Source organism: Triticum aestivum, chromosome 3D (assembly GCF_018294505.1).
Source record: "Triticum aestivum cultivar Chinese Spring chromosome 3D, IWGSC CS RefSeq v2.1, whole genome shotgun sequence".
Taxonomy (NCBI): Eukaryota; Viridiplantae; Streptophyta; class Magnoliopsida; order Poales; family Poaceae; genus Triticum; species Triticum aestivum.
In genome coordinates this window covers 288,669,581-288,693,153 of record NC_057802.1, presented here as the reverse complement: position 1 = coordinate 288,693,153, position 23,573 = coordinate 288,669,581, and the positions used below count along the sequence as shown (strand labels likewise).

The following is a 23,573-nucleotide window of genomic DNA, read 5'->3' as shown; positions in this document are numbered from 1 at the left end:
GTTAAGGGGTGTTTGTAACACAAACTCTATTCTCTCTTAATTAATATACGTGGGAAATCTTTTGCCCTTTTTAAAAAAAATACTTGGGATAAACTATTTGTGTGAGGTATGAGACGCGGAGAGAAAGTTAAAAAATGTCGAGTTCTTTTGTTGCTTAGGTGAGATGGAGTTAGAGCAACTCTAATGGGGTGATCCAAACGGACACGGATTTTGTCCGCATTTTGTTCGTTTGGGTCGGCCGGGCGGACATCCGTGTCCGCTTTTTTAATTGGGTCAGCCGGTGTGCCCAACACGGAACAGACCCATTTTGGGCATGTCCATCCAGGCATTTCTTCAAACACCTGACGGGCCACCGCCCTGAGCTGCTCGTCGACACAAGCTCCGGGCTCCAGCCGCACCCGGCATCGCGCCCGCGTCTTGCCATGGCCTCCCGCCGTCGCGCCCGCGCCCATGTCCCGCGGTCGCACTCGCCCGCTCCCGCGTCAGGCCGCGGCCGCCGCGCCCGTTTCCCGCTGCGACAGCCGTGCCCGCGTCTGCCACGCCCGCCGTCGCGCCCGCTTCCTGCCGCGCCCCCGTCCTGCGGCTCCTGCCGCGGCCACCGCAGCCCGCCTGCGCGTAGCTCGCGTCGCCTGCCGCTCGCGTCCTGCCGCAGCCCGCCTGCGCGTAGCTCGCGTCGCCTGCCGCCCGCGTCCTGCCGCAGCCCGCCTGCGCATAGCTCGCGTCGCCTGCCCACGCCTGCGTCCCGCCGCCACGCCCGCAACTCGCGTGGCCGCGCCGTGGCAATGCATTGGCGGCGAGCGAGGCGGCCGGGAGCTCGAGATTTACGGCGGGTGCGGACTGCGGATGCTGCGGGGGGAGAGGCGTCGTAGCGGACGGGGGAGGGCGCGCACCGGCCATCGCGGCGCGGGGAGGAGGAGGCTCGCGGCTCCGACACCACCGGCGGCCTTCAACCACCGCTCGAAGAGCACCACCGGACCAGCTCCTGCTCCGGGATACGAAGCGACGCGAGGACCCTGAGAGCGGCGAGCCTGGCGGAGCAGGGGCGGGGAGCGGGGCGGAGCACGGCCGCTCAAGCACGGCGGCGAGCGGGGCGAAGCAGGGGCGCATCGGAGCAAAGTGCGCCTCGAGCGGTGGGGAAGTGGGCCAGCTCATATAAATACGAAGAGAGAGAGATGGGTGGGTGACAAGCGGGCCAGGCCCGGACGCAGACGGACGAGAGCGACAGAGAAAACGTCCGCTTCGTATCCGCCTCGGACCCAAATGTGACTCAAATTTAGGACGGAAATGGGTTTCGCGCGGACACAAAGCGGACGCAAAATAAAAATGGGTTTCTGCGTCGGGCCGTCGTTTTTGTCGCGCAGACTCAAACGGACATGGGCGGATAAAATGGGCGCGCCATTCAAGTTGCTCTTAGTACAGACGATACCCTGGCGCACGCCCAAAGTATAGTGAGCCCAAGACACGTTACACGTCTAGGAGGAGGAAATGGAGATCCCCTGGCTAGACCCCCACGATAAATTTTCCTTGTGCCAGCCCAGCCCCTCAAGAAAAGCTTCGAATAGTTTTAGCGTTACCAGCGCAAGGAGGCAAGCTGCGTACATGATGCTATATATGAGGCGCGTGGCAGTAACTCTAGGTGGCACCTCCAGCCCGATCGATCAGTACGCGGCTGAAGCTAGCTAGGTACCGTCTGATCGCCCGGCCCGGGAAACCCAGTGAAACGACATGGCGGGCGGGCAAGAATCGTCAGCCGTGGCGGCCGACTTGGACCCCGTGTACGAGTGGGTCGACGGCGACGGCAGCTATCTCCTCCGCCTCAACCTCCCAGGTACGTGCGATGCCCGTTCGTGACTCGTGCTGAGTGAGATGGATGAAATGGTGCTCCCCGAACCCGAATTAAGCTTTGCTGTTGTACCTACTGAGTTGTGTGACATTATGTTGATCAAGGGTTCAAGAAGGAGGACTTCCGGGTGCACGTGGACCCCGCGGGCCGGCTCAACATCCTCGGCCACAAAACGGCGGATGGCGGAGCTGGGAACGTGCGGCTGCACAAGGTGTTTCAGCTGCCATCTACATCCGACCTCGACGCAATCACCGGCCGGTACGACGCCAACTTGCTCACGCTCACCGTGCCCAAGCTGCCTTCCGCCCCGGCCAAGGACGTCGGCGACAAACCAACGGATGAGAAATCCAAGGTTATCCGGGAGGCGGAGCGGCTGATCGAGGCGGCGAGGGCAAGGTTGCAGCTGGGGAGGCACAGAGAGGAGACGGCCAAGGAACCCCCGGCCACGAAAGTGGACGACAGGAAACAGGAGCCCAAGGCAACAGAAAAGGTGGTGAAAGGAGATGATGGTCAGGACCACAAGGAGAAGCTTGAGTATGAGACGGCGACAGAGACGGAGACGCAGAGGGAGAAGAAAGGCTGCTGGAAGGAGCGGGCGGCGGAGGAGGGGTTCAAGTGGGCAGATACCATAGGTAAGAACAAGGAGGTGATCGCCGCCACCGCCGTCGCCGCCTTCACGCTAGGCGTCTTCGTCTCCCATAGGCTCTTCTCCAGAAACTGAAAATCATCATCATCACTGAATGTAAATGCAGCGTCCGTTGTGCTGATGTGTGCGTGCACCTAACAATACGAGCGGATGTACGACCTAGCTGCCGAGATATATACGTGAGGAATAAATTCTAATGATACTATCACGCGTACGTACATCACTAAATTATAGTACATGAAACTTACTATCACATACTCGTAGACCTGCATTTTCATGATCTATTTTTTTTTATAAGGTGCAAGGCTAGGAGGCTTGGGAAAATACACAATAGTAAACAAAGCCCAACAATTTCCATGTCTTTTCTAAGCTGCACAAGTTCCATTTGATAATGCAGTAAAAGAGTCTGTTTTGCCAACAAACCATTTGATATCTTGGGTGTACATTTTACATTGCCAACAAACTGCACAAATAGTGCCACCCACTACGAAAATAAACATCATTTATTTAGTTTACCGTACAACTGCGCCTTTTATTTTTACTACAAAAACAAATAATGATACACTACTCCAGGTCTAGCTTTTCAGCCGCGTAGAAAGAGGAACAGGGGTAATAACAAACCATGAGCTTGTAAAGTGTGCAATCGATTGTGCCATCATCAAAGCAGGCCTTTTGTACAACCATATGCACAGTAATAGGGGGCGATTAAAAGATCGGCACGACGCTGTCGTGGACCCTGTTCTTCTGGTTCTGAGCAACGCATTCAGAGATCCACATCAAGTTCCTTATCTCCTGCTCTCGTAGCCTCATGTATGCGAAGAAAACGGCATAGTGGAACTGCACAAACAAGAAGAGAATATCAGAGCTCCCACCTTAAATTCTAGAGTTGAGGTCCGAAATAGTGGCACACAAAGCTCACAAGTTTTCTGAGACAATAAAACTCACCAACAGGCACTAGCACTTATGGCATTTTTTTAGAACTATCGGGCACTCACAAGTTGTTCAAATAGAGTTATGACTTAAGATGGATCTATAGAATCATGTGCAAAGTCGTGGCTGGTTAGCGCATATTTTACAAGCATGTATGTATGCACCACGCTGGTATGCATCAGTAGTGCATGTGGCTGCGAAAACTGCTTGCAGCTCCAGGTCTCCATGGCTCCTGGTATTTGAAAATTTTGAAAAACACACTTCCGTCGCTAAAAAAAATCTTAAATCAAATACGTGAATACATACACACAATCCTAAGGCCCGGTAAAAATCTGAAAAAGAAATACTTTGTGTTATGGGAAATATAAAAAAGAGAAATCCCTTTTCTCCTATATTCTGTCAGAAATTTGTTTTTTTATAGCCAAAAACAAAATGAGATTTCTACCGAAACTTGCCACAGATATTAGGAATATGTATACGTATCCCTGGGAAAAATTTCATATTTTTTTGAAACTTCAAAAACACAAATTTCAAAATGTTTAGATATAGAGAGCAGTGGAGCTCGGGTGCTGCAATCCCTCTCTCATGTGGCTGGGCGTGTTATAGGCTTTGACTAAATCAGCCTACCAATAGTTGGTGTTTACTGCTTTACTGCTAATCTTTATTGAGTGTATAACCAGTGACCTAGAGAACTTGCATGCATCCAGTGTACAATATCGGATCTCTTACATTTTGACCATCTGTTGTTATTCCTGTCAGATAGTTTACATAAAGTAACTTGTGTAAACCTACATATAAGGTAAACCTAAAAAATTGTACCTGCTGTTCAAATGACAGGCACAGCCTCTTTACTTCCTCCTCATAAAAGGCCTTGTCCAACATCTGGCTTTCGCCATATGATATCTTGGCAAAAATAGACTGGTATGGGGGGTACTTTTCCATTACACCACGCACCTGCGGGATGAGCACAAAAAAAGTATTGACGTCAGCAATTCATGCGTGGGCACAGATCTCACTTTTATGAAGAGGACACTGGTCTGAATTCCAGTATAAATTAGATGCAATCCCTCTTGAAATACTACATGCTTGTTGAGATTTCCCTATGCTCTGTTTATTATCATCTCCACAACAACAAAACACACATTTAACTTTCAAGTGAGAACTTCCAAAATGTAGTAGCACACTCAAAACCACAATACATCCTAGAGAGCATAAATCAGAACAGGAAAACAGTCATCCTAACAAGAGAGACCAGAGGGTAAGACGCCAAAAAAAGGACAATATATAAATGTGTGTTACTGTTAGCTAAAATGCTAGCTTGCCAAATGCTGATGATACACAAAGAAAGAAATAGATGCACATGCTTACAGGATAAGTATACCACATAGGGCAATTTTCAATAAAAAGAACACATGATGTTAATCTTCGTGCGAGAAAAGAGCCGTATGACAGAATGAGACCATGACTGCTGTAGGCCAAACAAAACATTCATACTGCAGCTGATATAAAAGAGCATCCAGTAAGCCGAGTTTGACTTATGCCCATCAAATGAAATGCCACAAAAGCATCTCCAATGGAATATCATTCTTCTCAGATAAGCCAGGCACACAGGTCGATGATGTGTCCCCTAACCCAGGATAAATTGGCCCTAAAGGAAGCTCAGGAACACGAAACTTGCAGGCAAATTGATGGAGGCTTACCTGGCCATCCGCACCATCAACAAAGTGGTACACGTTTTTGGCAATAATTATCAACACAGAAAATAGACTGTTGCTACTGTCGTAGCGAGGTGTTAACCCACAGCTCCCCCCCCCCCCCCCCCTTTTTTTTTTCTTTACCCTCATTTTTTTAAGCCACACGGGAGAGGCAACCCCATTCCTTGACCCTGGTGACTGGTAGGTATGAAGCTTCTCCATTCTTACGGAGGAAGTGTTCAGCCTAGGGCACATGGTATGTTTAAAAGACCTCACGAGGAGTTAATTATTATCAATGGCCCTATCACAAACATCTGAAAGAGACATTTTATCATGAAATAACCATATTAACAGAACTTAAGCCTGAAATACTGAGCAATATGCACAAAGTTAGGTAATAAAATGAACCAGTTCATGGCATTATAACTCTGTGTTTAGACAACTGAAAATATTTATGTAGTAGAATGACCAACATTGAGCTTAAAAGCAGAACAGGGGATAAACCTGGTCAACATCTTCACAGACAGCCAAGTCTTCATGACCATACGGAAACCTGGAAACATCAGATTACTATAACCACATGCAAAATAGGCATATTTTAACTAAAAGTAATGCTAGTGCTACTTCCAACGGAAACCTACAATAGACCAAAGTTGGAGTACAGCTTCCGGCGGTCATCTCTAGTCAGCTCAGTACCAATACTGAAAAAACATGACAAGGAAATTAGCAGTCAGATGTCTGTGAATGTAATGGCAAACATGGAGATCTGTCACACATAAGGATGAAATGTTTAGTTTTTTACCTGTTTATTGTAATGTTTACAGCTCTTCTGTCGGCTTCAAATGAAAGGAGATTACACATAATCTCAGCCGTCGCACCACCTAGTTTCTGTTGCGAAGAAGTTAGTTAGAAACCAAACACAATTAGGCAAAACAACATTTTCAGTCAGAAAAATTGTAGAAGCCACCATATTTTAGTACATACCGCGCAAAATTTGTAAAAATCCTCAAGATACGCTTTGTAGAGTGTGTTCCTCATGATCTCAATATTCATGTCATCCAGATCCTACACAATAAACATGAAGCTCGCATGACATACCAAGGTATACTTAACCATTTCAACAAAAATGGACAGCACAATGGTTGCAAAGTTTTTACCTCAGATGTAATGCACTCTGAGAAGTACGGTGCTAAGGGTGTATCAACTAGAACCAGCCTGTAAAGCTCACGCATATTTTGAGCAACCGCAAGTGATGCAATGCTGTTGATTGGAGGAAAAAAAAATGAAGAGTCAGTATTTGATAGATCTCCATTTAACAGAAATGAGAAAGGAACCAGAACAATACCTGTCAAACATGCCCAATGGATGGCATTTCTCCAACAGTTCGTTAACATCTCTTTCATGCAATGTCCCAGTAACAATAAGTACAACATTATCGATCATGTGTCCATACCTGCAGAAAACATTATCCCGTTATGATCAAACCGAAGTCCTCCCTGCACTGGTTTGATATGTTGTTTGCTTGTGCAAACGAAGCAGAAACAAATGGCATCCTAGCAGTGCTTCATTATTTACGTTATGTACTGTAGGAATGTAGATAGAGGTTCATTCGCCTGGCACAACATGTGTTTGTATTCATCAACCAGCTTGAGAGTGCACTTCTCCACAATTGTTGTCGTGTGCAAGGGAGAAGGTTCTGCAATTAATCAGAAATACGATCACAATACAGAGGTATCAGAAGAAACGCATAGAACAAACATACACAGCGGATACTGTATATCATAGCACAAGAGCACATTAATGGAACTGATGTAATGAATTGGGTGAATTCGGCTTGCAACACGTCACAGATGGCTGAAACCGTAAGGCGGGAGTGGATGAATGAGGATGAAAGGGATCTTGCGGCAAAATTCATCTTGATGGCTGATGCTACAGAGTTGCCATGACATGTGGGCTGTGGGAAATACAGTATAACCAACTTGCAGGCACTGCGTAGATTAACACCGCCCGTTTCGTTGCTCATCAAACCTGCTCCCGACGGTTCCCAGAGAGCAAGAGAAATTTCGGACAAGGTAGGGCTAGCTCAAAACAATCCCAACTCGCCGAGCACGGTGCAGTCTCCCCTATTATCACTAACAAAATAAATCTCCAATTGGCCAATCGAGATCTCAATTGGCATGGATGGGATCGCGATCAACGCAGACCAAGCAGCCCAATCCAACCCAAAGAAGAGAGAAGGAAAAGATCCACGCGGCATACCGTTCTGGAGGTATGGACCGTACTCGGTGGCGGAGAGGTGCATCTTGATGTCGTCGAGGGTCTCGCACTGGCAGAGGTTGTTGTAATCGGCTTGGGTGAGGAGGCCCGAGCGGTTCCCCCGCACGATCGCCTCCAGGAACCCGTCGTGGATGTTGAACGACAGCATCTCCCACGAGTACATCTTGGCTCTCGCCGGAGGAAGGAAGGATCTCGGCCGCGGCGAGACGGATCGGGAGGGAAGCCGGCTAGTTGCAGATCCGGGGAGGGAGTTCGCGCTTGCGGATGTGGTGGGGATTTTTATCTATCAGCCAGAAAAGAATTCGCCTTCACAAGCCAAAGGTCGTGCCGGGCTCAGCTTGCTTCTGATATCCGGGCTAGGCACGTCGCCTCGCGCTCGCCTGTGCGGTGCCCTGTGGTGCTGGTGCGCACGAGACAAGGCCAGCCAGGAGACAAAATTTAGTGTTTTCTTTTTCAGGATTGCCAACACTACTTTATTGATCAAATGTGAATATTTTTTTTAGTTGATCAATGTGAATATTTAGGGAGGGAGCTCCTCTGACATACAGTCGGGGCCCACGAGTCAGTGACGAACGGCACCCTGCCACACGGCACAGGATCCTCGTCCAATATTTAGATCTCTCAAAACAAATGTCAATATTTAGAGGTATACAAGCTGGGTCATGCTGATTGGTAAACCATATATAGCGACCCTCATCAAATATAGAGGAAGTTTTGGTATGGTTATGAATTTCACTATTTGATTGATACTCTCTTCAAAAGTAACTCTAACAAAGATACCAGCCTTAGAAGCAAACTCTTTACCAGTGGCCATGTAGGATCCTCCCTTTCCTTCCTTTATATATCATCTATCTATACTACTACGGTTTTATAGACACATGAGACAAAATTTAGTAAACCGCTTATTTTTATGCACTACCGATTCGGATTTGGGTCTGAGTAGGGCACATCTTGATGGTAAACGATTCCTGATGGTCGACTGGCCACAGTTTCGGCCTACCGCGCGCGACGTCCTATCGGGGCCACATCCAAACCTTCCTATTTGTGTCTTCACAACCCCCCGTTTCATCCATAACGTCTTCTTCCTTCTCCTTCTTTCGTCGCCTACCTCCATGACTCCACCTCGCACATGATTTTGTTCCTCCACTCGCTGCAAGCCGTCGTCGTCTGCCTCTTGCCCGACATGTCCGCATCGATTTTTGCAACAAGGGGCGGCCGGAGGCAACGACGTTGCGCCCTCTGTTGCGTTGCAAATCCAGGTTGTGGGGTTGTTGGAAGCGGGGCATCACTTAGACTACTTGACCAAATAAAAACGTATCATTTTCTCAATTTTAGTTGTGGGCAAGTTTTAGCAATTCTACCAAGTCAAGTACACCCTACACATGCAAGTCTAAGAGTTGTGCAGCAGAAAGTAAAGACTTTGCATATGAATTTAAAGGGGGGATTGGAGATTTCAAACGCAATGAAGACACAATGATTTTTGTCGTAGTTCCGATAGGTGGTGCTATCGTACATGCACGTTGATGGAGACTTCAACCCACGGAGGGTAACGATTGCGCAAGTCCATGGATGGCTCCACCCATGAAGGGTCCACGAAGAAGCAACCTTATCTATTCCATCATGGCTTACGCCCACGAAGGACTAGGCTCACTCCGGTAGATCTGCAAGAAGTAGGCGATCTCCTTGCCCTTGCAAACTCCTTGGTTCAACTCTACAATCTCTTGGAGGATCCTAAGTGCCACTTAACCAATCTAGGAGACACCACTTTTTAAAAGGTAATAGATGGTGTTGTTAATGATGAACTCCTTGCTCGTGTGCTTCAAATGATAGTATCCCCAACACTCAAACACTCTCTCATGGATTTGGCTTGGGTGGATGAGAGGAATGAATGGAAAGCAACTTGGAAAAGGCTAGAAATCAAGGTTCAAATGGTTGGATTGGAGTCTCTTGATCTTAACACATGAGAAGTTGGTTCTCTTCTCAGAAAATGAGTAGTGCACGTAGTGGTTGGTTCTGATGCCTCTCTCTCTCTCTGAGTAAGTGGTGGTGGAGGGGTGTAAATAGGCAGCACAAAAATCCAACTGTTACAAGTCTTTGACCCAACTTGGTGACACCGACATTAAAATCTCGGTGACCGACTAGTATAAAAGACTTGACCATTAGGCTTTTCGCCGAGACCGAACAAAACATCTCAGTGGGACCGAAGTGCAATGGCTAGGGCTCAGTGATTCCGAAATGAAGCAACTTCACTACAGAAACTTGGTCAGGCCATCTCGGTGAGACCGAGATCCATTTTGGTTGTACCGAAGCGTTAGGGTTTGGCATGTGGCGGTGTATGGTTCATCTTGGTGGGTTCGGATAGGAATAGTACGGTGGGACCGAGATGGATATTTAGGGTTTTGGATAGGAGTGAAGCGGTGAAGTAGTTGAGGGTTTTGGAGCAATATCATTAAGCACTTTTGTCGGTGCACTAAGATATGGGTACCTTAGTACCCTGACTTGTGCATAGGCAGTTGTAGCCTTCCCGCTGGCAAGGCTTGCTGGAGGACTACTGCATACAAGACTCAAGATCCAATATACAAGACCATGAAGAAGACCTCCCGGCAGGTCATCGAGAAGTACTAAGTTAGTACTGAAGGTCAAGACTCAAGTTGCCAGCAAGCTCCACACCAGCAAGCCAAGACCCGACAAGCTCCTTGCGGGGAAGTTCCCCCTTCTCACTTCTCAACCGCTCCGCCTCATCGACCAGCTGATGGCTTTCCAAGATTAGGTGTCGAGCGGGCAAGCGACTTGGGGAGGATCATCAGGACGCGTGTCGGCACATCGCATGTAGGTCAAATTTATTGACACTCGTCTAGTGGACGTGTCAAGACGATAGGCTCGTCCAGGCCGACGCCACAGAAGGAGAGACGCCTTTTGCCAAAGGATCGTTATCATCGCACGGTGCATTAAATGTCCTTGTCCTAGTCTGGTAGGATTAGGTTGGATAGCATCAAGACCACTGTTCCATAAGATGTAATGACCATGTTGCCACTGTGGTGACCCTTTTTGTCTATGAAAGGAGGCTCATGGCTACCTGGGCACGGGTTGACACTTTGCTCACTCTTACACAGTAGTTGCACCTTGCATGCATCTTTCCGGCAAGCTGCGCTTGTAACTTGAGCCCCAAGTCGGCGGCCCAAACATGGGAAAGACCTCGCTTGTGAACTCTTAGATTTTTGCTCTCCGTGCTCGTCTATCTCCCTAGCCAAACTACAAAGGGGCCACGCTGGTCCCATAGATGTCGTACCCCGACATCTTGTTGGGGAACGTAGTATTTCAAAAAATTTGCCTACGATCACACAAGATCTATCTAGGAGAAGCATAGCAACGAGCGGGAAGAGTGTGTCCACATACCCTCGTGGACCAAAAGCGGAAGCGTTTAGTAACGCGGTTGATGTAGTTGAACGTCTTCGCCATCCAACCGATCAAGTACCGAACGCACGGCACCTCCGCAATCTGCGCACGTTCAGCTCGGTGACGTCCCTCGAACTCTAGATCTAGCTGAGGCCGAGGGAGAGTTCCGTCAGCACGACGGTGTGGTGACGGTGATGATGAAGTTACCGGCGCAGGGCTTCGCCTAAGCACTACAACGATATGACCGAGGTGTAAAACTGTGGAGGGGGGCACCGCACACGGCTAAGAGATTGTCTGTTGTGCCTTTGGGGTGCCCCTGCCCCTGTATATAAAGGAGGGGAGGAGGAGGCCAGCCAACAAGGGGTGCGCCAGGGAGAGGGGAGTCCTACTAGGACTCCAGTCCTAGTAGGATTCGGCCCCACCCTTTTTTCCTTCTACCGGAGGGGGAAAAGGGTGGAAGGAGAGGGAGTAGGAGAAGGAAAGGGGGTGGCGCCCCCTTCCCAAGTCCAATTCGGCCTCCTCCCATGTGGGGGCGCACTAGCCCCTTGTGGGCTGGTTAGCCTCCCTCCTATGGCCCACAAGGCCCATATCTTTCCCCGGGGGGTTCCGGTAACCTCCCGGTACTCCGGAAAAATGCCCGAATCACTCGGAACCATTCCGATATCCGAATGCAACCTTCCAATATATAAATCTTTACCTCTCGACCATTTCGAGACTCCTCATCATGTCCATGATCTCATCCGGGACTCCGAACAAACTTCGGTACATCAAATCACATAACTCATAATACAAATCGTCATCGAACGTTAAGCGTGCGGACCCTACGGGTTCGAGAACTATGTAGACATGACCGAGACACATCTCCGGTCAATAACCAATAGCGGAACCTGGATGCTCATATTGGTTCCTACATATTCTACGAAGATCTTTATCGGTCAAATCGCATAACAACATACGTTGTTCCCTTTGTCACTAGTATGTTACTTGCCCCAGATTCGATCGTCGGTATCATCATACCTAGTTCAATCTCGTTACCGGCAAGTCTCTTTACTCGTTCCGTAATGCATCATCCCGCAACTAACTCATTAGTCACATTGCTGGCAAGGCTTATAGTGATGTGCATTACCGAGAGGGCCTAGAGATACCTCACCGATACACGGAGTGACAAATTCTAATCTCGGTCTATGCCAACCCAACAAACACATTCGGAGACACCTGTAGAGCATCTTTATAATCACCCAGTTACGTTGTGACGTTTGATAGCCCACAAGTTGTTCCTCCGGTATTCGGGAGTTGCATAATCTCATAGTCAGAGGAACATGTATAAGTCATGAAGAAAGTAATAGCAATAAAACTCAACGATCATAATGCTAAGCTAACGGATGGGTCTTGTCCATCACATCATTCTCTAATGATGTGATCCCGTTCATCAAATGACAACACATGTCTATGGTCAAGAAACATAACCATCTTTGATTAACGAGCTAGTCAAGTAGAGGCATACTAGGGACACTCTGTTTTGTCTATGTATTCACACATGTACTAACTTTCCGGTTAATACAATTCTAGCATGATAATTATCATGATATAAGGAAATATAAATAAAAACTTTATTATTGCCTCTAGGGCATATTTACTTCACATCTTTGGCGCGCCATGCAGGGGGATCGCTTGTGCAAGTTTCGCCATCTTCTTCATCCATGGCGCCCAAGAAGAGTGTGGCAGTGGGTGCACCGTCTGGCTCTAAGCTACGAGCACTCTCCATGCCGTATTGGTGACAGGAGTCGCCACTCGGCCGGGAGTCAAGATCCACACGTTGCTACGTCGAAAGGTGGCGCTGCGGCTCACAAGGTCGTTGTGATTACGTCGAAGGACGACGCCGCGGGATCCAAGACTAACAGAGCGGCAGGACGTACGCGAGGCAATCGCAAGATGGACACGAAGCGCTTCCCCGCAGCGACGCCGATGCTGGCCGGTGCCCAGGCAAGGAGCATGTGCACCCATCCCATGGTGCACATGGCCTGCCGCCACGTCAAACTGCTGGCGAGCATCGACCGCGGTAGCAAGATAGAGATGAAGCTCCTTCTTGCTCGCACAGAAGTCGATCCACCTCTCAGTCCTTGTGCCCACGTCGCTGGCGCAGGTGGAGCTACTGCTGAATTTTCCTCCGGCTCCGGAGAAGATGGATGAGTGGTGTGCCACCATCCAAAGCCTCGTCGGCTTCGCCAACAACAATGGGGCGCGGCCGGCGTGGCCCTCCCGGTGGCAGCCAACAGCGCCAGTGTAACACTCCGGATGTAACTTTCCATATTTGTAACTCCAACTCTTGCCATTTTCGGCTATGTGTTATGATATTCCCTCCGTGCTCGGGTTTTGTCTTTCGTTTTGCATTTTGTTCATGTCATGCATATCATATCATGTCATCATGTGCATTGCATTTGCATACGTGTTCGTTCTCATGCATCCGAGCATTTTCCCCGTTGTCCGTTTTGCAATCCGGGGCTCCCATCTCCTCCGGCGCACCCCTCTTGTTTTCTTTCGTGAGCGGGTGTCAAACGTTCTCGGAATGGACCGAGGCTTGTCAAGTGGCTTTGGTATACCACCGGTAGGCCACCGGTCAAGTTTTGTTCCATTTGGAGGTCGTTTGGTACTCCAACGGTTAACCGGGCATCCGCAAAGTCCATTTGTGTGTGCAGCAAAACCCCCCCTCAAAACCAGCCCAAAACTCCTCTAAGTCACTTCCATGCTGTAGGTTGTTCAATCACGATCATGTGGGCGAAAACCGCACCTCATTTGGACTCTCCTAGCTCCCTCTACCTATATATTTGCATCTCTCCCGATTTACATTCGCAGTCCAACCCTAGTTCCCTTCCCCTCTCCGCGGGCGGACGTGTCCGTACCGCCGCCGGACGAACCCGCCGCCACCCTCCGACCAATCCTGCGGCGCCACGTCACCCGCCGGCTCTCCCACCGCCGTGGCCCGCCCGGCCCGCGCGCCGACGCCGCCCGCGCCTCCCTCCGCGCCGCCGCCGTGCCACGCCACCGTCGCCTCGCCGGCCACCGCCGTCCTCGACCTCCGCCGCCGCCGCCTTGCCGTTCTTCGCAGCGCCGCCACGCCGTCGCCGGCGCCTCCCGCCGCCGCGGCAACATCGCCGCCCTCCGCCGCCGCCGCCATCCCGCGTCTCCCCCGGCGCCTCCTCTTCCTCCATCTCCGGCGAACAGGAGCTCCGGCGAGCCGAACCCTAGCTGAGCCCCGATCGGATCTGGAGAGCACCGACGGTTGACTTTTCCCCGCATCCTGAAATTTCCCCAAGTCTTTTGCATTTTCACATTATATACCCCTGTTCATCATGGCATAACTCTCTGCATATAGCTCCGTTTCGTGTGTGTAATATATCGAAATGTTCGTCTCATGATGCTCTAAATTTTGTTACATTGCACCATGTTCATTAGAGTCTATATTGATGCCCCAATCTCTGGTGCAAGAGTGCTAGTTGCTGTTGTCTGCTGTTACTTAGCAGAACTTGAGGATTTGTTATTTTTGTATCATTTAATCTGTGCATCTTATGGGCATGAGCTCTACATGTGTTTTGTTGTATGCCATGCCATCTTTCCAGTGGTGTATGCCATGTATTTTTGTGATCTCTGTGGTGACTAGAACAATCATGCAAACTAGGCTCAGTAATGTTTCTGATTTCAGGGACTTAGTGATTTCTCTAAGTCTTTGTCTGCTGTTATTTTGTTGCCAGGTAAACTTGATGCTACAGAGAGATCCATGCATATTTTGGAGATGTTCAGTAAGGATGTTTTGTAGATATTGTTGTAGTTGATCCATTCCTGCCCTTGTTTGCAATTATGGAGTTCCATAGCATGACTCAATCTTGCTCTACTTTTGCTATAAAATATTTCTGGCAGATTCTTAACATGATATGCAATTTTGCCAAGCTTGTTCTAGTTGTCTCATACATGCTATGTATTTTCTCTTGCCATGGTTAGCTTCATAAACATGCCATCTTGCTGTAGGTATGCTTGTTTTGTCATGCATTGCTTTGTGGTGAGTGCATCAAGCTCACCAAGATGCCTTCATATTATTGTTTCTGCCATGCTCTGTTTTCTGCTAAGTCTGAAACCTGTTAACGAAACTTGCTATGTTTACATGGTTGCCATCATATCTTATGGTCCTTTTTGGCTTAAATTCAGTAAGGGACTTTTGTCATATGCATTTATTAGAATACTGCCATGCCTTGTTTTGCTATGTTAAGTTCCTGTAGCATGTTGATTTTGTGCTCTGAACATTGCTACCTGATGCTGTTTCAGACATGTCCAGTAATTTCACCAAGTCTGTGAACCTGTTATCTTTTGCACTTTTGCCATGCTTGTTTGAACCTGCTGTGCTGTGATCTAGCCATAGCTCAGTGTTCATCTTTTGTCAAGAATCTCCTGTAGATTACTGTCATATGCTTTGTTGCTATGTTGGAGTGCTGTAGCATTGTTACTTGTTGCATTCTAAGTGCTATCATGCTGTTTATCGCAGATTCGTGTCATTCTTGTTTTGCTTGCCATTTGCAAACCGTGCATCCGTTTCCGATGATCTTTATATCGATTTTGACCGAAATCATCTCATCTTTCCAGTGGCATGTTCGGTTTGCCAAGTTACTGCCTTGTTCATCATTTTCCTTCCGGAGCACGCATATGCATCGCATATCATATCTCGCATATCATACATGTGTTGCATCATGTTGCTTGTGCATTTCCCGTGATTGATTGTGGTTCCTTTGCTTGTGTTCTTGTCTTGGGTAGAGCCGGGAGACGAGTTCGTGAACGAGGAACCTGTTGAGTACGCTTACGAGGATCAAGCTTTCGACAACTCTGAGAACCTTGCAGGCAAGATGACCACCCCTCGAAATCACTTCTATCTTTGCTTTGCTAGTTGTTCGTTCTATTGCCATGCTGCGCTACCTACCACTTGCTATATCATGCCTCCCATATTGCCATGTTAGCCTCTAACCATCCTTTCCTAGCAAACCGTTGTTTGGCTAAGTTACCGCTTTTGCTCAGCCCTTCTTATAGCGTTGCTAGTTGCAGGTGAAGTTGAAGATTGTTCCATGTCGGAACATGGATATGTTGGGATATCACAATATCTCTTATTATATTAATGCATCTATATATTTGGTAAAGGGTGGAAGGCTCGGCCTTATGCCTGGTGTTTTGTTCCACTCTTGCTGCCCTAGTTTCCGTCATACCGGTATTATGTTCCTTGAGTTTGCGTTCCTTACGCGGTTGGGTGATTTATGGGACCCCCTTGACAGTTCGCCTTGAATAAAACTCCTCCAGCGAGGCCCAACCTTGGTTTTACCATTTTCCACCTAAGCCTTTCCCCCGTGTTTTCGCGAGCCCGAGGGTCATCTTATTTTAACCCCCGGGCCAGTGTTCCTCTGAGTGCTGGTCCAAACTAGAGCACCGTGCGGGACCGTCCCTTGGCAACTTGGGTTATGTTGGTACCTGTACGTTTCGCTCATCCGTTGTGCCCTGAGAACGAGATATGTGCAGCTCCTATCGGGATTTGTCGGCACATTCGGGTGGCTTTGCTGGTCTTGTTTAACATTGTCGAAATGTCTTGTAAACCGGGATTCCGAGACTAATCGGGTCTTTCCGGGAGAAGGTTTATCCTTCGCTGACCGTGAGAGCTTATGATGGGCTAAGTTGGGACACCCCTGCAGGGTAATATCATTCGAAAACCATGCCCGCGGTTATGAGGCAGATGGGAATTTGTTAATGTCCGGTTGTAGAGAACTTGTCACTTGACCCAGTTAAAATACATCAACTGTGTGAGTAGCCGTGATGGTCTCTTCTCGGCGGAGTCCGGGAAGTGAACACGGTTTGAGTTATGAATGACGTAAGTAGGAGTTCAGGATCACTTCTTGGTCATTTCTAGATGACGACCGTTCCGTTGCTTCTCTTCTCGCTCTCATTTGCGTATGTTAGCCACCATATATGCTTAGTGCCTGCTGCAGCTCCACCTCATTACACCATCCTTTCCTATAAGCTTAAATAGTCTTGATCTCGCGGGTGTGAGATTGCTGGGTCCTCGTGACTCATAGATTCTACCAAAACAGTTGCAGGTGCCGACGATGCCAGTGCAGATGATGGGATCGATCTCAAGTGGGAGTTCGATGAGGAACGTGGTCGTTACTATGTGTCTTTTCCTGATGATCAGTAGTGGAGCCCAGTTGGGACGATTGGGGATCTAGCATTTGGGGTTATCTTATTTTCATTTGGATCTTGACCGTAGTCGGTCTATGTGTGTATTTTGGATGATGTATGAATTATATTTATGTATTGTGTGAAGTGGCGATTGTAAGCCAACTCTTTATCCCATTCTTGTTCATTACATGGGATTGTGTGAAGATGACCCTTCATGCGACAAAACCACAATGCGGTTATGCCTCTAAGTCGTGCCTCGACACGTGGGAGATATAGCCGCATTGTGGGCGTTACAGCCAGTACGAGGGGCTGATTCACAAACAGGGGGTGGTGCACCAACGATGCAGTCCCCTCCCCGACAAGTACGATAGAGCCAGCGGGTCAACGCTCATGATGACATGTCTATGGCGTCATCCGATCCGCCAGGCTACCGGAATCGCCACGAAGATCAATGCCAGGTCATCAACGATCGGTGTGCCGAGGACGCTCGAACTACCATCAAGAAGCATTGGGAACCACACCGCCGGTCAGACGCGTGAGAACGGACAGTTGTGAATGAGCCTGCGTCGGGGTTCCCTGGGTGCCTACCCTACGATGTGGGTGATGACCCACAAGTATAGGGGATCTATCGTAGTCCTTTTGATAAGTAAGAGTGTCAAACCCAACGAGGAGCAGAAGGAAATGACAAGCGGTTTTCAGTAAGGTATTCTCTGCAAGCACTGAAATTATCCATAACAGATAGTTTTGTGATAAAGTAATTTGTAACGGGTAACAAGTAACAAAAGTAAACAAGGTGCAGCAAGGTGGCCCAATCCTTTTTGTAGCAAAGGACAAGCCTGGACAAACTCTTATATAAAGGAAAACGCTCCCGAGGACACATGGTAATTATCGTCAAGCTAGTTTTCATCATGCTCATATGATTCGCGTTCGTTACTTTGATAATTTGATATGTGGGTGGACTGGTGCTTGGGTACTGCCCTTCCATGGACAAGCATCCCACTTATGATTAACCCCTCTTGCAAGCATCCGCAACTACAAAAGAAGTATTAAGGTAAACCTAACCATAGCATGAAACATATGGATCCAAATCAGCCCCTTACGAAGCAACGCATAAACTAGGGTTTAAGCTTCTGTCACTCTAGCAACCCATCATCTACTTATTACTTCCCAATGCCTTCCCCTAGGCCCAAACAATGGTGAAGTGTCATGTAGTCGACATTCACATAACACCACTAGAGGAAAGACAACATATATCTCATCAAAATATCGAACGAATACCAAATTCACATGACTACTTATAGCAAGACTTCTCCCATGTCCTCAGGAACAAGCGTAACTACTCACAAATCATATTCATGTTCATAATCAGAGAGGTATTAATATGCATAAAGGATCTGAACATATGATCTTCCACCAAATAAACCAACTAGCATCAATACAAGGAGTAATCAACACTACTAGCAACCCACATGTACCAATCTGAGGTTTTGAGACAAAGATCGGATACAAGAGATGAGGGTTTGAGAGGAGATGGTGCTGGTGAAGATGTTGATGGAGATTGACCCCCTCCCGATGAGAGGATCGATGGTGATGATTTCCCCCTCCTGGAGGGATGTTTCCCCGGTAGAACAGCTCCGCCGGAGCCCTAGATTGGTTTCGCCATGTTCCGCCTCGAGACGGCGGCGCTTCGTCCCGTAAACTTCCTTCTGATTTTTTCCAGGGCGAAAGACTTCATATAGCAAAAGATGGGCACCGGAGGCCTGCCAGGGGGCCCACGAGGCAGGGGGTGGCCCCCCCTCTGGTGCTTTCTTCGCCCAATATTTTTAATATATTCCAAAACTGACTTCTGTGGTATTTCAGGACTTTTGGAGTTGTGCAGAATAGGTCTCTAATATTTGCTCCTTTTCCAGCCCAGAATCCCAGCTGTCGGCATTCTCCCTCTTCATGTAAACCTTGTAAAATAAGAGAGAAAAGGCATAAGTATTGTGACATAATGTGTAATAACAGCCCATAATGCAATAAATATCGATATAAAGCATGATGCAAAATGGACGTATCAACTCCCCCAAGCTTAGACTTCGCTTGACCTCAAGCGGAAGCCGATAACGAAAAATATGTCCACATGTTTATTGATAGAGGTATCGATAAAATAAAATATGGACATGAGGGCATCATGATCATTCTTATAACAACAACATATACATATATTGTCATATGATTTCTTATGCTAAAGTAACAATCTATTCACAATGTAAAGTATGAACCAGAAACTTCATTGAAAACTAACAAACTATAATCCCAGTCATTGAAGCAATTGCAATTTGTCATAACATTGGAAAGAGTCAATATATGTAACGCCCCGAGACCGACGCTCCAGAAGACTTCCAGATGCTCTGAGTTTCGTCGTGTGATTTGTTTTGTTTGTTGCATCTCTTGCATTGCATCATGTCATCATGCAACCTATTTTTAAAAAACTCAGATAAATAAATTGTATGGATCTTTGGTACATTTAAATTGAGGGAACTCACATGGTGGTTTCTCTTTAAAACATATCCTCCTAATATTTAGGGAGCTATATTAAACCATTCCATTGGCTTGGAATCACCCATAACACATATGCACCGTTCTTCAAATTTCCTTTTATCCTACTCAACTTCTTTTCTTCCTTTGGGGCCTTTTAGTAAAATTGAGTTGCAATTTTACTCTACCCATTAATGTTCCAAATCTGCCCATAAATCACATCTATTGTGTAGGGTCATCTCCTATAATTTCAACCCATTTGAAGTTCATTTGAATGGGTTTCGAAATTCAAACTTGCCAAGTTAAATCCAACGCGTGTGGATTTTACTTCCTCTAAAAATCCTCAGGCTATGTTTGTCAAATTCTGCACATTTTTATGAGCCCGGGAAAATTATCCCCATGTCCAACTTCTTTCCCTAACCCTCTCTTTCTTTTCTTCTCTCTAATTATTTTCTGTTAAAGAAAGTAGGAGAGGGAGAGAGGAGAGAGACAGCCCAGGCCGGCCCATCCTTCCTCCCAGCAGCCCAGCCGGCGCCCCCACCAGCTCTAACCCTAGCCCCTCACCACACTCTCTCCCGATCCCCATCTCTTCCTCTCGTTCCCGTGCCCGCCGCCACACCCTCCTCGCGCATGATCCCCATCTCTCCCTCCTCTCGCTCTCTTCCTCGTGTCCGATCCCCATGGCCCCGACGCCCGCACCTCCTGCTCGCCAGTCGCCTCCGCCGCTGTCCTCCATGGCCGTTGCCGGCCGAGCTCGAAGCTCCGCCGCTGCACCTCGTCGCCGGAGTCCCGCTCCTCTGCCTCCCTGCTTCGTCCGCCGTGACGTCCGGCCGCCATGCCGTCATGCTGCAGCGCCACCGGCCTCGACCTCCCCCCTCGCCGTGGCTACACCCTGCAGGAGCTCCGCCTCCTCTGTTTCGCGTTACCCCGGCAAGCTCTGCCGCCCCTTGTCTTGCCCACGCCGGTGACCAGCAGCAGGTCGCTGCTCCGCGCCGTCCCTGTCGTCTCTGTCGCCAGACTGCTGGCCCTCGCTGCCGAGAGCCTTGTCGTTGGCCTCCTCCTTGCCTCTGCACCTCCGTATCCTGTTGTTGCTGGACGCAACTTTGTCCACGATGAATACGCCAAGACCCCGAGATCGACTTCGCGGACTGACAAGTACCACGACGACCGTCGAGATCGCCCAGTTCCACTACCGGTGAACGTTTTGGAATCGCCAAGTCACACTACAACGCGAAGACCATGTACAACTACGGATCCCGTGGATTTCACCAAGTACCTCTATCGACGACCCGAACATCTATGGAACGTGGACAACTACTTCCACTTCAAACCCGTCCGCCCCAAAACGCACGCTTCGAAGGTATAACCGCCGTTGTGACCGCCATGAACGAATGCATGTGATGTGTTGTATGAGATGCCCATGGTTGCACCATGTTCGAATCGCTGCTTGATCGTTCCTCCTTGTTTGCCATGCCGTCGACTCGTGGGACGCCTGGTTACCGGGATCACTCCCCGTCACTCTTGCATGTTTCGAACACTTGTTCTTTTGCACCGGCATTTCCACGAATTGCTGGATCATCGGAATGTTGTCGTTGCACCATTCCCGTTATTGTCGCCATGGCACCCTTTCATTCCGTCATGGCGACAAATGCTCTTATCATGCTTCAAAACATGCTCATGTCAACATTTTCATAAATTGCATAAACTTGTAAATGTCATCTGCATCATGATAACAACATTTAAAATGTTTATATTTGTTGTTTCCATTAAATTGCTAAATATGCATATGGGGATTTTCCGGAATTGTTGTTTCTTGTTTCCGGCCTCACTTAAACTTGCCTAAATAGTTAGTTCAATTATGCTTCACCTCTTGCCATGTTTAATAACATTTAATATTGTTGGGTACATAAACGAGAGAGAACTAAATAATTGATGTGGTGCTTCGTCAATATGCAACTCGTTGCATATTGAGCTCCACTTAATTTGTAGTGTTGTTTGTTGCACTTTGCCATGCCATGCTCATTGAACCGGACATGCATCATACTTGATTGTGTATCATGCCATGTTTATGTGATGGTTGTTTACTATGTTGTTTGTTTCTTTCCGGGTTGCTTCTCTCGTTACCTTCGGTTTCGTTCCGGAGTTGTGAGGATTCGTTCGACTACATCCGTTTGTCTTCTTCATGGACTTGTTCTTCTTCCTTGCGGGATCTCAGGCAAGATGACCATACCCTCGAAATCACTTTTATATTTACTTGCTAGTTGTTCGCTCTATTGCTATGCCGCGCCACCTACCACTTGTTATATCATGCCTCCCATATTGCCATGTCAAGCCTCTAACCCACCTTCCTAGCAAACCATTGTTTGGCTATGTTACCGCTTTTGCTCAGCCCCTCTGATAGCGTTGCTAGTTGCAGGTGAAGATGAAGATTGCTCCATGTTGGTTTATGGTTATGTTGGGATATCACAATATCTCTTATATTATTAATGCATCTATATACTTGGTAAAGGGTGGAAGACTCGGCCTTATGCCTGGTGTTTTGTTGCACTCTTGCCGCCCTAGTTTCCGTCATACCGGTGTTATGTTCCTTGATTTTGCGTTCCTTACGCAGTTGGGTGATTTATGGGACCCCCTTGACAGTTCGCCTTGAATAAAACTCCTTCAGCAAGGCCCAACCTTGGTTTTAACATTTGTCACCCAAGCCTTTTTCCCTTGGGTTCTGCAGACTCAAGGGTCATCTTTATTTAAACCCCCGGGCCAGTGTTCCTCTAAGTGCTGGTCCAAACTAGAGCACCGTGCGGGACCGCCCCTTGGCAACTTGGGTTACGTTGGTACCTGTACGCTTCGCTTATCCGGTGTGCCCTGAGAACGAGATATGTGCAGCTCCTATCGGGATTTGTCGGCATAGCGGGTGGTCTTGCTGGTCTTGTTTTACCATTGTCGAGATGTCTTGTAAACCGGGATTCCGAGACTTATCGGGTCTTCCTGGGAGAAGGAATATCCTTCGTTGACCGTGAGAGCTTATAATGGGCTATGTTGGGACACCCCTGCAGGGTATAAACTTTCGAGAGCCGTGCCCGCGGTTATGTGGCAGATGGGAATTTGTTAATATCCGGTTGTAGAGAACTTGACACTCGACTTAATTAAAATACATCAACCGCGTGTGTAGCCGTGATGGTCTCTTTTCGGCGGAGTCCGGGAAGTGAACACGGTTCTTGTGTTATGCTTGAACGTAAGTAGGAGTTCAGGATCATTTCTTGATCATTACTAGTTGATGACCATTCCGTTGCTCCTCTTCTCGCTCTTATTTGCGTATGTTAGCCACCATACATGCTAGTGCTTGCTGCAGCTCCACCTCACTACCCCTTTCCTACCCTTAAGCTTAAATAGTCTTGATCTCGCGGGTGTGAGATTGCTGAGTCCTCGTGACTCACAGATACTTCCAAAACAGTTGCAGGTGCCGAGGATACCAGTGCAGGCGATTCTACCGAACTCAAGTGGGAGTTCGATGAGGACCTTGGTCGTTACTATGTTTCTTTTCATGTTGATCAGTAGTGGAGCCCAGTTAGGACGATCGGGGATCTAGCAGTTGGGTTATCTTCTTTTCTTTTGGCTTTGACCGTAGTCGGTCTATGTGTGTACTCTGACTGATGTATGATTTATTTATGTATTGTGTGAAGTGGCGATTGTAAGCCAACTCTTTATCCCATTCTTGTTCATTACATGGGATTGTGTGAAGATGACCCTTCTTGCGACAAACCACAATGCGGTTATGCCTCTAAGTCGTGCCTCGACGCGTGGGAGATATAGCCGCATCGTGGGCGTTACAAGTTGGTAATCAGAGCCATCCCCGACTTAGGAGCCCCCTGCTTGATCGAATCGCTGGCGTTGTTGAGTCTAGAACAAAAATGTTTTGAGTCTTAGGATTATATATATCAGAGAGTAGGATTCTTTTTACTCCTCAGTCCCTTCGTCGCTCTGGTGAGGCCTCCTGACGTAGAAGTTTTGACTTTTCTCTCCTCAAATTTCACTAAAAATTTTTAGGATCACGCGGGTATCTTGG

At 48.0% G+C, this 23,573-nt stretch overlaps 2 protein-coding genes across 2 annotated transcripts; one reads left to right on the top strand and one right to left on the bottom strand.

The window, feature by feature from the left end:
* The first annotated feature begins 1,631 nt into the window (after positions 1-1,631).
* On the top strand, positions 1,632-2,692 carry LOC123078474 (21.9 kDa heat shock protein). The gene is made up of 2 exons (XM_044500999.1): positions 1,632-1,828; positions 1,948-2,692. Exons 1-2 carry the CDS (start codon positions 1,726-1,728, stop codon positions 2,562-2,564), a joined length of 720 nt encoding a protein of 239 aa, XP_044356934.1. The 5' UTR covers positions 1,632-1,725; the 3' UTR covers positions 2,565-2,692.
* Positions 2,693-2,898: 206 nt separating this feature from the next.
* Positions 2,899-7,759, bottom strand: LOC100146098 (probable V-type proton ATPase subunit d). Its single transcript, XM_044500998.1, has 10 exons — positions 7,373-7,759; positions 6,689-6,809; positions 6,459-6,566; positions 6,271-6,373; positions 6,098-6,178; positions 5,916-6,001; positions 5,755-5,814; positions 5,618-5,666; positions 4,239-4,373; positions 2,899-3,326 (listed from the first exon to the last, which is right to left on the bottom strand). Exons 1-10 carry the CDS (start codon positions 7,551-7,553, stop codon positions 3,195-3,197), a joined length of 1,056 nt encoding a protein of 351 aa, XP_044356933.1. The 5' UTR covers positions 7,554-7,759; the 3' UTR covers positions 2,899-3,194.
* Positions 7,760-23,573: the final 15,814 nt, after the last annotated feature.

Excerpts from the sequence above, each read along its gene's own strand:
- LOC123078474 (XM_044500999.1), top strand. The coding sequence starts at position 1,726 with ATGGCGGGCGGGCAAGAATCGTCAGCCGTGGCGGCCGACTTGGACCCC. Across the intron at positions 1,829-1,947 it reads CCTCCGCCTCAACCTCCCAG|GGTTCAAGAAGGAGGACTTC; the intron begins GTACGTGCGATG and ends ATGTTGATCAAG.
- LOC100146098 (XM_044500998.1), bottom strand. The coding sequence starts at position 7,553 with ATGTACTCGTGGGAGATGCTGTCGTTCAACATCCACGACGGGTTCCTG. Across the intron at positions 6,810-7,372 it reads CGGTCCATACCTCCAGAACG|AACCTTCTCCCTTGCACACG; the intron begins GTATGCCGCGTG and ends GATTAATTGCAG. Across the intron at positions 5,815-5,915 it reads GTAAACATTACAATAAACAG|TATTGGTACTGAGCTGACTA; the intron begins GTAAAAAACTAA and ends ATGTTTTTTCAG.